At 44.0% G+C, this 18,554-nt stretch overlaps 1 protein-coding gene across 1 annotated transcript in view; it reads left to right on the top strand.

The window, feature by feature from the left end:
* Positions 1-18,554, top strand: part of LOC108619090 (uncharacterized) — a 144,484-nt gene that overhangs the window by 35,140 nt on the left and 90,790 nt on the right. The window contains exon 3 of the mRNA XM_089475699.1: positions 3,782-5,817. Within this exon, the coding sequence (XP_089331825.1) occupies positions 3,819-5,817 (1,999 nt within the window). The 5' untranslated portion in view covers positions 3,782-3,818. The remainder of the gene's footprint in view (positions 1-3,781; positions 5,818-18,554) is intronic.

Genomic DNA, 18,554 nt, shown 5'->3' with positions numbered 1-18,554 from the left:
ACTTATGTGTGCGTGCTTGTATGCATTCATACATATATATCTGGTATGTATGTGTGTATGCATGCAGATTTGTTGGAACTTCTTCAGAACACGCCACCTCTTCAGCCACTCGCGACTTTATGTTCGCTCATTCACTCATTCATGTTCTTATAGAACACGCATCTGCTGCCCTTCCCCCTTGCCATACTACACCAGCCCACCCCAGCCCACGCCACGCCCCTTTGCGGCTCGTTCGCTTCGCTTTAAAGTAAACAATGCCACATTTTGCTGGCTGGGAACTCTAGCACATCCCGAGCTAAATTACTTTCGGCTGCCAATGGCAGAGGCGAGTGGGCTGCAGCTCTTTAAGCAGATATATTTGCATATGCACTCATCTTCTGCATGGTGTTTCTAATTAGCAGGAATCGCCTCGGTCGCTCGGCGAAAGTCTTGAACCACAACCGCAGGCTAATTGGCCAGTCTCTGAACTCTAGCCCCATGCACGGACCAGGAAACTGTTGATGATTTTTCCATCGTATGTGTTTTTCACTTCACTTTCTTTTGTAATTTCTCCACAAGCTGGCACTTGTTCGTTGCAGTGCAGTGGCTGACCTAGCAGATACCCTCGATGAGTATGCCAACTGTCTTTATTTAGAATTCTTCATGTAGTTGGGGATGTCCTGGAATAACTATTTGATACGAAGAGAGTCGATCCGGTTATAGTTGTGATTTCTCATCTGCATTGGCATTTACAGGGTATACATGCACGCAGAAAAAAAGCATGTCCTGTGGGGCTCTACATGGATAGATGCAACTGACAAAACGGAAGACACAAAAACAAAGTGAGAGAAACTAACGAGCACACACACGCACACACACACGCATGCACACTCACACGCCCATTTCAGCTGCATAAACATTGTTCTGGCCAGGACTTCTGCTTCCACAGAGATTGAGCTGGCAGCTCGAGTGCTTTTTGCTGCCAACTCCTGACTGCTCGCCTACAGCTAGCAGAGTTGCCACAGTTTGCAGCTTCTGTTTGGCTTATTTCTACAAATCTTGTCTCTTTTATTTTTATTTATTTTTCTTTTTTTTTTTTTGTGGCAAGCATTTGTTGTTGACAAGGCTTTTGGGGCACCCGATGTTGCAGGCGTGGCTTCAAGTGCGTGCAGTTGCTGACAGTCGGACTGCCGGACAGTGGGCCATTTGGGTCTGCGGTGCGGAGTTGGGATTAGTGGATCAGTGCTATAATTCCATTTAATGGCGGAGCTGCTTTGATTCAACTTCAACGCCCGCTGAGCTTGATTCAATGGATAAGTGGCTAAATTTAGACGCTAATTTGGCGACCCGCTGTGCCAACCGGAGCTCGATGTCTCAGTGGCCAAACATTCATGTTCTTCTCAGAGCCGTCTCATGTTACTCCGGCAGCCGGACAGACGGGTGAGTCAGCGACAGACAGAGACAGCGACAGAGACAAAGAAAGAGAGAGTGTCTCGAATTACACTTTGCTTCCATCTCCCTCTACCTTGGATCTCGTGGGCATTAACCTGCTATGCAGTCATAACTTGGTGGCATTATCATCGTCAGCTTCATTATATTCGACAGACTGCTCATCGCTGTCCGTCCGCCCGTCCCCCCGTCCGCCCGTCTGCCCGTCTGCCCGCCTGCATGCACCTTATCTCGGCCATAATCTTGTCACACAAACTGATATTATCATTTAGTAGCGGATCGCTCGTATCTGCACTAAAATAGCTGAACTTATTACGAACAGAAAAGTTGGCAATTTTTTCTTTTCGTTTGTAGCCTAAGCTCTTTGGAAATGAGCATAAATTGCATGATTTGTGTTGGGCACAGGGAGACTGGAGTCAATGTGTGTCTATAGATCGTTTGTAACCCAAGCCATTTAGATAAAGGCATATGTGCTTCTCCACAATTCGTTTATCACCTATGCATAAAGTTCCTTCAATATTAACGCCTGAACGACCTGGCAAACTTTTAGTTTTGTTAGTCTGTTGACTTGTCAAGGGCCAAGGATTTATTAAATGAGGCCCTCTACCACCTGCTCTATTGACAGGTGCTCATTCATAGCCAATCTAGACCCACAAATTAAAAAGTTATACCAACAATGAGCTCGAGGTCCTAAAACTGGAATAATCTCTGCAATAGTCTCTAGGACTGGATGAAATATTGAATGATATGTATGCTATATATACTCGTATATATATTCTGAATATATTACTGGGTATATTAGTTTCTGCAAATGTGCGTAACAAGCAGAACGAGGCATGGCTCACCTGATAAAGTATGCTGAATATCGATGGGACCAATCCACCGAGTGGATTCGTCCGCCTGTCCGTCTGTTTGAACACGAATATCTCGCAAATTACGGAATTTAGGCACTTGAATTTATTTTTTACACATTTATTTATCCTGTAACCCTATTATCGAGAGGATTCATATATTCAATACCTTATTCAAATAGCTGAGATTTGAGTACATTTAAACATAATTTTAACAACTTCATCACGATTCTATATATAAAACGGATTTAGCTTATACCCATTAGAGCCTATATGCTTATTCATAATAGCGGTACTTACAACTTACTCCAATGCAATATACACTAAGTGCAGCCCAGGTACAGACCTGGATGGTAGCATTTGCCTTTGTGTGCGGGCATGATCACACTGCCTTAAACAGGAGCAAGGTTCAGGGTGTCTCGGAGTCATGCACTCCCGTCAAGTGCTCTCTTAATTGTTTTCGATGACCTCGTGTTGATTTAAATATCAAATTTCGTAAAGTTGTTTAACAAATATATTTCCATATTTTATATATACCTCATTCCTAATAAATCTATTTTATTATTTAAATTTTGTATCAGCAACCATACGAAGGCTTTGAGTATGTTCTTATGAGATAATTTCAATTTCCTTGTGAAAAATTTCCACCTATGTATATCATACTTCATAGTTCTACCCTGACCTTCACGACATTGTTAACCGTATAATTCATGGCTCTCGTGTTTTATATAATTCTTGATAGTGCCCTAGCATGGATAGTGCCAAGGATTCTCTTAAATAATCATAATAAATTCTCTTGATACTCATTGCATCCACAATCTGAACTTCCCCATTTATATTTGATTTGATTTGTCTTTTATTTATTTGGCATATCATATGTTTGTAGAGAGTATCGCAAAGTCGTGCGGATGCAGCTCCCTAAATATTTATGGGATTTTCGCTAACCGCGTTGTTTTCAATTTCTGCTTCGGCGAATATAAAAAGCTATTAGAAAAACTAAAGCCCAGTGGCGGGCAAATAGCTGGGATACGTGGCTAGAGGAGGTCGTCGTCGCATTGCAGCCGCATCCAAAGACTCACTTAATTAGCGGCAATTAATCTCTCTCTCTCTCTCTCTCTCTCTCTGTCTCTGAGGCGGAGGGGGCAGAAGGTGTTGCCGCAGATTCATAGAGGCTTGCCATGTGGACGACATGTATGTATGCCCGCTGGCAGCTGATGCCTGATGCCTGCTGCTGGCTGGCTGGGTGGCTGTCCGTCTGGCTGGGCGCTAAATGGAATGCGAGTCTTCGCTTGCAAGCGCGCTTGCATTTGAATGCTCTGCGATGGCTCACTGGCCCCAGCCAGTGAAGCGTGCCAGCGACTGGGGTTGGGGCCAGCTGGGGCTGAATGGCAGCTGAAGCTAGCTGAAGATTCAGGAAGTTGTTTGGGCATTCGTGCAGCTGCTGTTTTAGCACTTTGCTACTAAAATATTTAGTTAATTGTCGCTAACTCGACTCATTACAGCGCCTAGCGAGTGGAGCATCAGGCGGCAACATGTGCCATGGAGAGCCTGGGCCTGGGCAGCAGACGCAACAATCACACCACCAGCACCACCACCGCCACCAACAGCAGCAGCGGCAGCGGCAGCAGCACCAACAACAACAACAACGGCAACAGCAACAGCAGCGGTGGCGGCGGCAGCAGCAACAGCAGCAGCCATCATCCCAGCCATGCCCATCATCTGGCCAAGCTGCACGTGCACTCGCACACCCACACAAAGCTAAAGCAGCATCAGCACACGCATCAGCACTCCCACTCGCACTCGCACTCGCATCAGCCCGCCAATCAGAACTATTACACGCAGCAACAGACACAGCTGCAGCGGCTCAAGCAGCAGCAAAAGCTGCAGCAGCAGCAGCAACAGCAACAGCAACAACAGCAGCAGCAGCAGCTGGAGGGCATCCATGGCCTGCGCAAAGGCCTCTGCTTGGGAGTAAACGTGGCCGCGGCTAAGCAGAGCGCCGGCTGCCTGCAGTTCCCGCCGCCGCCGGACTATCCGCCGCCGGCTGCCACTAGTCCACTGCACAAGTCCGCCGGCAGCTCGCCCATTGCCGTGGCGGCCATTGTCAGCAGCAGCCTGGGCAGCGGTGCGACAGGCGGTAGGGAAGGGAGCGGCATCGCTGTCAACGGGAACGGGCGGCGGCAGCTGCTGCCGCGCTACCCCGATCCCGATCCAGACGCCATCGAGATATGCAACGAGCAGCAGGACGCCTCGCCCCACCATCATCTCAGCCAGCTGGCGCGCCAGAGCAAGACGCTGGGCCGCGAGGGCAGCGACTCGGCGGCGGTCAAATGGAACGCGCTGCAGCAAGCGGCCAGCCTCAGCCACATGCACCACCAGCAGCACGACTACTCGTATGCGTACTACGAGCCGGGCGCCGCCATGCGCCACTCCAATGTGCCCAAGCCGGACGGCGCGGCGAACGGCGGCGTCGCGGGCGCCGGCGGCAGCTGCTGCAGCGGCGCACAGGCGGCACAGGAGGCAGAGACGGGTCCGCCGCCGCCGCCCAACTCGATACGCGCGCTGCTGTCCAAGGGCAAGAAGAACAAGCAGCTGGTGTCTCCGGCGACGCTGCAGTCCTACCAGACGCGCTACCACAAGGTGACCGCCAGCACGAGCAGCCAGAGCGAGAATTTCTACGAGGAGATCAATGCGGCTGCGCTGCAGTCGACGGCGACCGGCAGGAAGGCGACGCAGCAGCTGCAGCTGAAGCAGCAGCAGCAGCAGCAGCCATTGGGCTGCGCCGTCGGCTCGCACTCGGCGGGCTCGCTCAACCAGACGCTGGTCGAGGAGGAGCTGCGCCGCGTGCAGCATCGACATCACAAGATCCTGGGCGAGCTGAACCTGAGCGTGGAGGCCATGCTGATGCCCGAGAGTCCGCCCAAGTGCAGTCCGCCAGCTGCCCCGGCGGCGGCCGCATGCGCCTCCGGCACGCCGCCCAAGCCCAGTCCGACGGTGTGCGTGACGGCGACCAGCGGGCAGCCGGCCGTTCTGGCCAGGCTCACCTCCACCTCGGCGGACAATATCTGTGATAGCAGCGACGCGGCCGGCATCGAGCAGCTGCTGGCGACGCTGAAGGGCGCGCATCCGCACAACGCCCTGGCGGCCGCCTGCGACCTGGACAGCGGCTTCAGCGGCAGCAGCGGCGCCAGCTACATCGGCAGCCTGCGGCTGAGCAAGACGCATCACATCAAGTGCGCCCGCCAAACGCCCACGGCGTCCGCCGCCTATGCCACACAGAGCTGTCGCTCCTTTCAGCGGGCCACCGCCTACGACGAGGCGGCGATCAGCGGCAGCTCCGCCTCCAATTGCAGCTTCCTGGCGCGCGCCTCCTGCGGCCGGCGCATACTCAGCTGCGCTCGCATCCGCGCCGCCGAAGACCCAGGACCCAGCGTGCCCACCGAGTCGAAGGCGCGCAGCTTCTGGAACCGCAAGGGATGGCGCAAGCTGCCCGGCTTCTCCACATCCACCTCAAGCATCAACGACGCGGGTCTCTCAGGTGAGTGAGCTTTGCCCATTGCATATTTAGCTATATGAAAAGCGAGTTGAAATCTCTGCGTTCATAAGGACAGACGGACGGATGAACAGCCGGTTAGGGCTAAATCAACTCAGCTAATTTCCCTGATTAAGAATATAAATACTTTATAAGGTCTGCCACGCCTCTTTCTGCCTGTTATATATACTGTGACAAAAAAGTTATACTCTGATTTGCCATTTTCAATGGGGCATACAGAGACCCATAAACATACCCCCGACCAACGGCCAGTTCCTGTTAAGGAAGCCAGGTGGCTCCACAGTTTCAGCCAGTCTCGAAGCACAGCAACAGCAATAAGATTAATAAGCGAGTGAAAGTTGCTGATGAGCATGTTCGTTTATTAAAGTCTGCTGCACATTGGAACAGTGTGATAGATCGTTCAGTTGGGTTAGTTGAGTTAGTTGGGTTGGTTGGATTCCTCCTTTATTTCAAGGTTGTCTTCGAAGGCGTCTTCGCCAGCTGGCAATAGATTTTCTGGGTTCGCTGCTCTGAAGGCTAGATCATTTGCGAACTGGATAGCTTCGTCTGTATCATTCATGTAGTACTCCATGTCGTCGTCGAAATTGCGGAACTCGTTGAAAGGAATGGTATATACCTCCGATTCCATTTGCAGACGGCGCCGATCCTGGCCACGCCAATCGGAAAACAGCCACATGATACTCATTCTGGCCCGATGGTAGAGCCGCATCAAGAAGTCAGCCAGAGCATCCATGTTGTATTTACCTGAGTTAGCCATCGATTAATTACCTGTGCAGCCCATACGATTGCGACTTACCTACAAGATCTAATTCATACAGATGTACGAGAAATTCGATAAAGCACAGTAAATGGATTTTAGTGTTTTCAGTATTCCAGCAATGATGCCAATAGAGCTTCGACTCAATGACAAATATACAGGACTAATGCCAAGAAGCAAAATCCGAAGCCTACTTACGAAAAGTGAAAGCATCCCATATAGATACGGGCAAAATGAAAACGACACTTTAACATGTTCACAGATTCTGCTAAGGCATAGATGCATAAGCATGGCTGCTTACCCATTCCATTTCTTTTATCTTTCACTCTCTCTCTCTCTCTCTCTCTCTATGCAACTTCGCTTCTCTTTCGGCCTCACTGGCTCCCTGGCTTTAATATCCACAATATAGAATGAGCAGAGTTTTTAGTGGGGAGTGCATGATTTGAAGATACCCTCAGCTGTCTTGCACGTTCATTCCCATTTAAATTTAAAAATCCCTTATCCAGAACCCATTGGAATTGGGAAATCAGGGTATAATGGTTGCATTAAAATGTAAATGACAAATTTTTTATTTATTTATTTAAAAGTTACAATTAATATAAAATTAACTCTAGCCAAAGACTAAGCACTGGCAGCAGGGGCCTTCGGCTTGATATTGAAATGTTGAAAAAGAAATGTCATGCTGCCATCTGTTGCTTGAAATTCTTAGACCGTGCTGGCGCCACCTACAGTTGGACGTACCGCAACTAAGCGCCTGGTTTGTGTCTTCACTATGAGGTGTTGTTCTCCACTTAGCTTTGCTCTGTATTGCTGTGCCTTTTGTTGCATACTTTTAGGTAAATCTTATTTCACAACTATTTAAAATTTATAAATGACGCGCCGCTAGAAGCAAAACTTCCAACTGTTGATAAATTGTATAATATACCATGAAAATTAACGAAATGAGTTTAATGAGCCTGCACAAAGGCAGAAGCAGACTTAAAATTTTTCATTTTGTTAGTCACGTATGTTGTAGTCATAGTCAAAACTATGCATGGATTGTCTCTGGAACAGAGAATATCCTTGTGGAGCACTGCCTTTTCAATAGGACTAGGACCTGAATTAAGCTTAGATCTAGCTCAGAGCGCAACAGGCAGTCGGGTCCTACTAACTACCTGCTAACTACATATCCCCCGCTTCACAGACTCCACACACGCACACATGCACACACGCACACTTGCATATGCAAGCAGTCAGCCAGCGTGATAATTTTTGTGGCACATGCTCTGCTGGCTCGGCGCTCGTCGTTGGACAATCGCGTCGCAGTCGTCGTCGCCTCGTCAGCGTCGTTTTGGTTTCGCTTGCCGTTTTTTAGTAGTCGCTATTGTTGTTGTTGTTATTGCTGTTGTTGGCGGCTCATTTTGGGGCTCCATTCCCATTTATCGGCGCATTGTGGATTCAGTAGAATCGATCTTGTCGGGCTTGCCGCATGCTTGCCACGCCGTGCCATCATACACACACATTTATATGATATTTGTGTGTGCGTGTGTTATTTTTTTTCGTATCTCCACAAATAATAGTGCGTGCACAAACTCAAATAGAGACACACACAGAGCATAGTGTGTGAGTGTGTTCATCTCTTGAATATTCTTTTCGTCTTTTATTTTGTTGTGACTCTCGTTCGGAGTGAAGTGTCTAAAGTGCAAGTGCAAGTGTTTTATGCATGGATTGTGCCAAATAATCTGTGAGTCTTGATGTGTCTATGTCTGTATGTGTGAAGTCTGCATGTGTGTGCTGTACTGTGCTGTGCTGTGCTGTGCTGTTGTTGTCGTTGCCGTTGTCTTTGTCGTAATGCTCGCTGCTCCATGACCAACACAGCCAAACTCGACCTGGCCGAACCCGTCGATCCCGTCGACCCATTCACAATAGCGCTGCAGCCAGCAGTCGGCTCAACTATTTTGTTCACTCTGGGGGAGGCGTTTACGCTGCGTTGTCGCTGCCAACAAACAAGCACACACACACACACACACACATACATATATGCATATGTATGGGAACACACATGAGCGTACCCTCATAAGTATTCAAAAATAAATCGACAACTAATTAATTTGAGCTGCAAACCTAGCAGCCGCCGTCGACAACTTTGCATTATCAGTCGAGCGCATTTTAAGCACTCGAGGCAGCAAATCCACTCACAGAGCAGTCGATTGCACCCGGCTGCCTAATACCTGCTCAAAACTAATAATAGCTGTAAATGTATTTATAGACCATATATAATATATGATCAGTCTGGCTCAAAGGCTATCAAAAGGCGCTTCAAGCTTTGGGCGAGCATGGCATGCCACCAATATACTCGCTTCATTCCGTTGTTTTGTTTCTTCTTTTTTTGAGAGCTGTCGATTTATTAACAATTCATATAGAAGCAAATGCTTCAAGCAATATTTCGGTGGCTGATCTCAGATTTGGCAATTGTTGATAATCACAGCCAGGCGATGACCCGCTACAATATTTATTTCCATTACTTAACAAACACACACACAGATACACACAGACACGCATACACCTAGGCAGCGTAAAGACAATAGCAGCAAGTGATCGAAACGCATGTTTATATACATATATCAATATACAACTAACATAATCAGCATCTCACACGTTGTATGCAATCGTGTTATGCATCTTAACGATGGCTTTCCACTTGATCAAATCCGCATTGGATGCCAGCCACCAGCATCAGCATCACTCCTTGGTGCGCAATAATCACGGCCTGAATCGCGACCAGCAGAACAACGGCGTCATTCTCTTAAAATGTGCGTATTAATCTCTCTAATTTCTAATCATAGCCATCTAACGTAATCCTAATACTAACTATATAGTACATACGTGATGTTACTAAACATAGACAAAGAAAAATATATATATTTCAATTTAAGTAGCATTCGTAAATTATATATTGTAATCACTCATTTTATATGACACTAGTTTAATATTAATTTGGTGGGATATATGTGTGGGGGCCTTTCAGATGAAGTGGGATGCTACTGCTTAAGAGAGACAAAAGGCTCACTTCTAGATACTCTATCAATTCTCTGCTCTATCAAATTGCAATTTACCATTGATTACACTTTAAATCAGTTAAGTAGTTAAAAGTAATTAAAACTGTTGAAAGCGAACATCAGTCAGACGAAAGAAGTTGAATCATTTTTGCTAATCATTAAGAGTGAACGAATCGGGCGATATAGGTCTATCCGAAATTGCCTCCATTGCCGTATATCCGGTGTTGCTTTTAGAGTTAGTCCAAGTGTAGATCAGAATAAAGCAATCGATTAAATGGGCTTTATTGATTTGAAACCCAATTGGACTAAATCACCTGATCTTGCGAATCAAATTAATTTGGGCTTTCATTAAAAGTTTCTTAGAGTCCATCAATTATCGTGAGCATTTGACGAACTATTAATTTGGTAACAAATTAAGAATGACTAGACATACATATACGTATATATATGATGAATATATGAGTATGATATACAGATATGCATTAGGTCTTTAGCTCCAGGCGGACAGCTAAATGGCCATTCCTCACAACAATTATACACTTAACGGGTATAATGATTATTTAAGTATATTATTAACTAAATACCAGCCGAGGTATATGTTTCCAGTACTAAATGTGCACAGTTATCTATGATTCAAATGAATTGTTTTTGGTTTCAGTCCAGCTACATCAATATCTCCTGTTGATTCACACGCAAAATGAGAGATGTATTTTGTTCCTTTTTGGTTTCATTTATTCCACTTAAAATTGGGATTAATTTATAATTCGATTCAATTTCCAATTAGATCTAATGAATCGCACATAAATATTTATTCTGTTGCCTTTGTTTTCATTTTGTTGTAGTCAGCTGGCTCTTAGCCTGGAGTTGTTGTTGCTGTTGTTGCGATATTCGGAAATGGCTATTTGAGGCATTTGAATGCGGCCTACTGCTTTGTGCTTGGCCAAGGAAAACGCAATTTGCGGCAGGTTCTTGCCAATTTAGCGGGCCAGCAACCATTTGGTCATAGCCAAAACAGCTGCGGGCCAAATGAATCAGCCAAGTTGTTTATGGGCAACGCCTTCGTGCACATTTCTCTTGCGGCTCGATCTGTGCGCCCTTCCCGCAGCTCCAATACAGATATATATACATATATACCTACGTATATAGTATACAGTATATATATAAATTGTTTTTTTTTTTTTTTACTATTTTCTTAAATTTTTTATGCAGAATGACTAATAACGCGTAATGTGAATGTAATTGTTGCTGCTGTGTAGCAAACTATTCAGATGGGTGCATGTACATATGTATATATATACGTACATGTGCAATAAATAGTATAGTATATGTTATTCATAAAGAAAGAATTGATTTGTGAAATACCCTTGCTGGTGGCAGAGGTAAATGCATTCAAAACTTGAAACGTTGCCAAGTTTCGGCATGAATACACACACACACACACACACACACACACACACACACACTCACACTGTGACTCTGATCATGAATATTTTCATATATATGCATACATATACTCGAGTACATGCATACTTTATGAGGTTAAAAGTCAAGTACTTTGCTGTGCGTTACACATGGAGCGAGACAATGCCAACACCCTTCGGCGAGAGTGCAGAAACGAGAGAGCAGACACAAATTAATTAAAAGCTCGCAGCTAGCATAATAACAACAGCAGCCACAATAGATCTGGCAATAACAATAACAATAACTATAACAACAACAATAACAATAACAATAACAATACAGCCAGATTCACACACACACACACACACACACAATGCGAAGCGAAAAGAGAGGCAAAGATATGTTAAGTAGCTGTAAACGAGATCGAAAGCGAACGCGAAATGTTCAGGTAACGGCACTGACCTCGCCCAAAGGAGGCGCCAAACGGAAGGCAGACAACATAAATTATAAAATATAAATTATAGCTACATATATAATTATGCAATTTGCTTTATAGACCTTATAAATATTAAGAGATGATTAAAAGTACAAACTATGATCAGACATAATATTTTAAATAAATTTAATCGTATTATTGCAATATTATAAAATGCAATCAATAGATACTTACATAAAAGACAACTGAAATATAGATTAATTTCGTTTTAGTTTTACTTGGAAAAATTCTTTTTATTTATTATGTTTATTTATGTATATATTTTTACTACATATATTAATTTATTTATTTTTTTTTTTAAATATTATTTTTCCTGTGTTGCTTATTATATATGTTATTTATTTAAAAACCGATTTTTTTAATTAAAAAAAAAAAAAAGAAATATGCATAATAAATATTTCATTTTAAAAAATTATTTTTAATTTAAATTTTATTATGTTTTTATTTTTTATTTCAATTTAGTTGAATTCGCTGCTTCAGCTTTCAAGCAGGATGAGCTCTAATATCTCTTCTGTTATGTCAGCATGTCAGCCAGCACACGCATCTAGGATTTTTCATTTTATATTCGATTCTATCCTATTATTTCAAGTTGATCAGGTGCTCCAGACTTCCAATGGGCATTATCTTTCCATTCTTCTCGTGTCGTTATTGATAGCTACATCTCAATTAAGTTTTAGCCCTTATCGTCCTCAAACTCTACAAATCTTTTAGCTTAATTATGTTCATCGCCGGGACTAATTTCCTAGTCATATCTCTGGGAACGATTTAAGGCTATAGAAAATAATTTTCCATCGAATAAATTCACTTCCCATTTCAATGGTTTTCTTCTCCCCTCTTCAGTTCCTGAGATCCCTGAGAGTAACTCTCTGGCCAAAATACTCCAACTTAATAGCTATCTTTTTCATGTTGAGTCATTGTATATCTGTATGTACATATGTATGTCTATATATGTATATTCGAAAACTCGGTTGCATTTCAAAGGGGTCATCACTCACTTGGAGTTCACCTCGCCTCGAAAAAGTCACGGGCAATAACTCTTTAGCCATATACGAATGTAATAAATTAAGCAAGTGTGAATGCCTAGACAACAGTGGCAGACTAGTTAATGCCCCACGAATCAATATTTTACAACCTGTGCCAACTAGAGACCGGCAGATCGTGGCGATGTGATTAAGCTTGTCTTAGATCTTAGCCTTAATCAATTACCACCAATTACAGGGTATTTTAAGCACGAGTACTTAATGCCGGCCGACTTGGCTTTTGTTCCTTTTCCTCTTCTTCCGCTTATTCATTTCATTTCATTTGGCACAACGCGCAAATGGAAAAAAACAAAAGCAAAAGGAATGAAATCTAAAGAAAGTCATTAATAAATGAACTTCATAGTGAATTTTGCTGAATGTGGGTGTGTGTGTGTGTGTGTGTGTAGCACATCTGAAGCTGCGTGTGCACGGGTCACGTCAATTGTTAACTAATCTTGGACTTATCCTAAGCAGCCAAGTGGTCATTCAATTCAATTAGCAAACATTGCTAACAATTGAACAGTTTTCAGTCAGCAATCAGCAATCAGCAGTCGGCAGTCGGCAGTCGGCAGTCGTCAGCCAGCGTCTAGCTGGATGGGCCATTTGTATCTGTATCTATGAGATACAAGCAGTAGCATATGGAATGCATTGCACTCGGCTATCGCCATTGTGATCGTGTGTGCGTGTGGCTCTTTGTGTATGTCGAACAGTCGAACGTCAGCTGTTGTTGCTATTGTTGCTGACGTTGCTGCTGCTCCCGCTGCTGCTTCTGCTGCTGCTGCTGCTGTTTGTTATTGTTGTCTGTCGCGACATTAGCGCGTGTTTGAGTGCCGCTTAAAAACGCCTCGTTAATCAATGTCGTCGCCTCGTGAGTTAATTGCAAATGTGACAGCAGCAACAGCAACAGCAACAGCAACGGCGACAACTGCAACTGCAACTGGGCCCAGGCACAAACACAAACACAAACGCAAGCCCATGCCCAAGCCCATCGCAATTGCCAGTGCCCGTGCTCATTTCCCCATTTCCATGTCCAAGTCGCCAGTCAAAATCCAATTTCATGTGCATCTCGATGCTCAGCCGTCGCGTCGCACTCGTAAGTGCATTGCACCACTCGATCGACCGCCGGACAGCTCTGTTGCTCAACTGTGGTTGCCGCGGCGCGCTCTGCCAGCCACCCACTCGGAGGCGAACGCGGTCCTCGTTGAGAGCTTTACGACACAAAATTCGTGTTGCGCGCTCGTTGCAGTTTTTGCTGCTGCTGCTGCTGCTGTTATTGTTGTTGTTGTTGTTGTTGTTGTTGTAGTGAAAGTGTTTAAGCCATGTTTGCATATATAAAAAGTGTTCTCATTATTTCATTTTTAGCTGCATTTACTATTTGGCATACATTTTAGCCAAGCCAACAACAAACGCAACAACAACCACAACAACCACAACCACAACAACAACAGCTTCGCACACCTTTAAAAAGGTGCCGCTTGGCTCAAGATTCGGCCCGTTCGGTGGCTAACTCTCTGTTTCAGTTTTTTCGCTTCTGTTTCGGGCGCATGTGGCGTATGCGCAATGTTAATTAAAAATTCAAGCCAAAAATACAATAGCTGCAGAAAACAAACAAAAAATGCAAAACTAAAAATGAAAATGTTGCCGCTGCTGCTGCTGTTGCTGCTGTTGCTGCTGCTGCTGCCGTATTTAGAGGTTGTTAACAAATTTGCATAATTACAGCCGCAATAACAACGGCAACAGCGACAACAATGTAACCGACAATCGCCAATCTTAACTTATCTAATGTGAAGGCATGCAAAAAGAGCAAATAGTACAGCGGCGCGTATACGTCCCGTTGTACAGCCCAAAAAGTCCACAAACATATCTTCTATATAGTTGTTGTTATTGTTGTTGTTGTTGTTGTTGCTATCATGCATTGTTTTGTTTTGCGGTTTTAGGGTTTGGTAATCATGCATATGGCAATGATATTAAACAGCTGTGGAATGGATCCGACAGGTTTATTGCTTTGACCCCACACACACGCCCCCCTCGCCTACTGCCACCCAGCCTGCCCGAAACTATAACTGTAACTGTCCGAGAAAAGGGCGTGAGAGATAGATAGCATAGCGTACGTAGCACGCCAGCAAGATTAGTGACATTTATGCCGAGTTGATAATGACTCAACTATCCACACGCACACGATTAACGAACCTGCTGTCAAATCAAGCGAGCGATAACTCTTGAAAGCTAAAAGCTAATGCATGGACTATCTAGCATTATTGAAATGGCATTTGGATAGTCGAGCAAACTAGGGCTGAGCATGCTAGACAATGGACTGCATATGCACAAGAGAAGTTTCTAGTTTATTTATGCGAAGATCTTCAGGGATAAACTAAAAGGCGAGTCAGTTGCCGATCAGGGATGAATGCTATCTGGGAAGACACGAAAGAAGTTAGAAAGAAAGAGGTTCTGCCTGTCCACTCATATGAAATGGAAATGCAAGTACACATAGACTTAGAGCTGAAGTGGTAGTCCATATTTATTGATTAGATTTTCTCTGCAGATCTACCTTAATAATATATATCCACATGTATTTAGAGATAGAGCCTAGTAAAGACCTATAGATGCAAACTTCTCATAAGATTATAGTTCATAAAGAGCAGAGAGTTTACTGGCTCACTTCTATGCCCATCTGTATAGAAATAAAAGAGAAGAAAATAGAAGTAGTAGCTAGAGCTACTACTTTTACTAATTAGTTACATCTGCTCTACAGATAGATTATAATAAGAAAGAGCCACGCCCACTTAGAATTTAAGTTCGTTCATGAAGCGAAAAGGCTTTAATGATTCGTTCGTGGTTCCATAAGAAATCGCCTTGAACTCTTTATAATCAAGCATCTGCTCTAATATATTTAGGTAGTTGGATCTTCTCTATAGGTCAACTACATTAATGTATTCCTTGCACCCAATAGAGATGTAGCAAGTGAAAGACTCAGTTAAGATATTCTATGAGAATTTTAAATGAGACCTAGTTCCTGATCACGCACGACTGCTGTCTTCTCTTAAGACTCATTCACAAAGATAGTGAACTGCACAGGTTTGCCTGAGAGTCTATATGAAGTCCGTCACTCATAAACTTGAATGTAGAAATTGAGACCTGATTTGTTTAGTTTGTAAGATATTCTCTATAGATGGATTACTGTAAATGAAAGACCTACGAGATACTAGATCTTCAATGATAAACTTAAAAGAGACTCGAGAAGAATAATGTGAAGAGAGTAGTTGGGTTTGCTTACTGGATATATGGCGTACTACAGCAGATTATTAAGACTATCAGATCTAACGAAGGGATCCCTTCTTTATAGACTAGATCAATCGATTGCCGTACCCCAATTGGTTGTTGGTCTACCTGCTTGATCTTATCATTCCCACAGAGCTTCCACTTGCATAGAAAAGAAGAGTTTCTAATCAAGTCCATGAATCGCTACAACTTCTGAGTGCTAAATAGGCTTTCCAGTGTGAGGCTTTGATAATCAACTAATCCATTGATTTGGAACGCTAATGCGCGCAAGCCTAGGCCTGGCTGTGCGATTTGCATACGTGGCCGAGTATTTAATGAGAGCTGCGTGGATTTGAGGCCATTCGCGGAATGATAAATGATAGATGCAGTTGCAGCAGCCTGTGCTGCCTGTGCTGCCCGCGCGCTGTCAAATTGTCAGCGAGAGCTTAAGCGCTGCATCCCCATGAAGTCGAGCGGTTCTGGCCACGATTTGGCCAATTAACGCCGTCAGTGGCAAAGAAAGCCAATATATTTATTTATTTTGTTGTTTTGGACAATTGACGACTCCTGCTTCAGTTGCTGTTGCTCGCTTCCAGTCTTGGCAACAGTTGGCGGACAGTGTTGACACCATTAAGACGCCGCCTTGGCGCGAAATGTTGCCGGCCGGATCGAGGGGGGCAGCGGGACCTAGAAGCTGACGATGCAACATGTACATGTGTGTGTGTGTGTGTGTGTGTGTGTGTATGAGCAACATGTTTCTGCTTTTAGCCAGTTGTTGTTGCTGTTGATGCTGCATCATTTTGGGGCAATCCCCGGCATATTATGCAACATCTGGCTGGGGCCAATTAAAAAGCCGCCACATTGTAAAATAGTTGGCAAATTGTTAGCGTTTCTTTTCTAATTAAATGCCGCAGCCAGCCAGAGTCTGACGCGGCAGACTCGCATTCGTCTATCACTCGCTCTGAGAGTCACACTTTTGTTTAGCTGCTGTTGTTTTCCTCCGCTTCTGCTGTTGCTCCACTTAACGTGCTATAAGGTTCAAGCGGGCACATTGCATGCACTGATCAGCGCCTCAGATTGCAACTGGGTCTGCAGAATGCCACCTACAGCTGATAATTGGCCAACTGCCAGTTTTGCTAGTCGCCTGTTGCTATTGCCTGTTGCCTATTGCCTATTGCCTGTTGCCTGTTGCCTATTGCCTGTTGCCAATTGCCAATTGTTAGTTGACCGTCCGCATTGCACATACGCACCGTTGACCCAGGAACAGACGACCGCATTACTTTCGCCACAGCCGCAGCCAAGTCTATATATATGCATGATAGAAACAGAAACGGAACAGAGCAAGATGTACAATACCCTAAATGGCTATGTATTGGATATATGTCGCCAAGTTTTCCAACCTTTGTAATATTTTCATAAACAGATTGGATTTATTAATTTAAGTACTTTGTATTTTGTGACATGGTTGAAATACCCTCAGCATTTGTATTTACGTTAAGCTTATAAATAGGACTTCTTCATACATATTTTGGCCAATTGATAGAAATTTAATTCCTTTTTGACTTGCTTAAATCAATTAAATTCATGTCATAAAAACTCTCTTTTTATCTAAACGTGACCTAAATAGTCAGGTATTGCATATACACTCCGCGTCATTAGGATAGCGCAGCTTCAATATTGTCGGTTAATTTTACAAGCTAATGTCCCACAATTGGCTTTCCGCTTAGACTTTATTTCATTTATATTAAAATAAAATAATATTTGAGTCAAACAACCAGAATTACAAAATTAGCTTGTTTATAGCACAAAATTGATTTGCTTGAAAAAATGCGCAATACTTTAAGAATATAAGTACAGGGTTGTCCATATTCGATAGAGCCATCTGGCAGCCCTATATCTTTAGCCAGGAACGGGTAGTTGAGAGACATCATATTCAAAAATCTATTATTATTACTATTATTGTCAAGTTAAAAAAAAAATTGGATTAAAAAAACAACATAGTCCCTTCGAATAGGGGCTAACCTGTAGGGTTGCCAGATGGCTCCATCGAATATGGAGAGCCCTGTAGTATTCTCTTGTAGGCAAATTCAAAGAAACATATTCATACGCTTTACTATATGCAACAGTAATCCTTATAGGGGCTGACAGATAAAGGAGACTTTGAATTTAGCTAAACAAAATAGATTAATAATGTAGTAAAACCTATGACAGATCTACACATCCACACTGAGAAGAACATCGATCTCGTATTACTCATCTTTAGATATTCAGGAAAGACATAAATAAATCGTACAACTATCTTAATGATCTGATCTACTATCTAAAGATATCTTTGGCAATCAATTGAGGCGTTACATATTCGGTGCCATGATTGATGTACCCGCCTGTAGAGTATGCCAACTAGAGCCGAATGTGTGCCACACTGGCCCACTGGCAAGGGAAACTGAGGCAATGCGAGTCATACGCGCCTCGATGTCTCTCCCTAACTCAATCTGTCTCACTCCTCTCAGCCTCCTTTCGTCCGGCTCTTTCCGTCTCTCTCTCTCTAGCATCCTGCTCGCTCTGTTGCATACATAGTGGGGGTCTGGCTTTTAATTAAGTTTTTGTGTTAGGCTGTCAGCGATTGCAACTGGATTGACTTGAAATACTTACTTAGCCGACTGGCTGGCTAGCTGGCTGTCTGTCTGGCTGGCTGTCTGACTGGCTATGACTGGTTGGTTGGCTCGGAGTTGGTTAAATCGACGCTACCAAAA

The sequence above is a fragment of the Drosophila arizonae genome, chromosome X (genome assembly GCF_054131065.1).
Source record: "Drosophila arizonae isolate 15081-1271.41 chromosome X, UAZ_ARI_1.0, whole genome shotgun sequence".
NCBI lineage: Eukaryota > Metazoa > Arthropoda > Insecta > Diptera > Drosophilidae > Drosophila > Drosophila arizonae.
The sequence above is the reverse complement of the archived record's forward strand: the minus strand, read 5'-3'. Positions and strand labels throughout refer to the sequence as shown.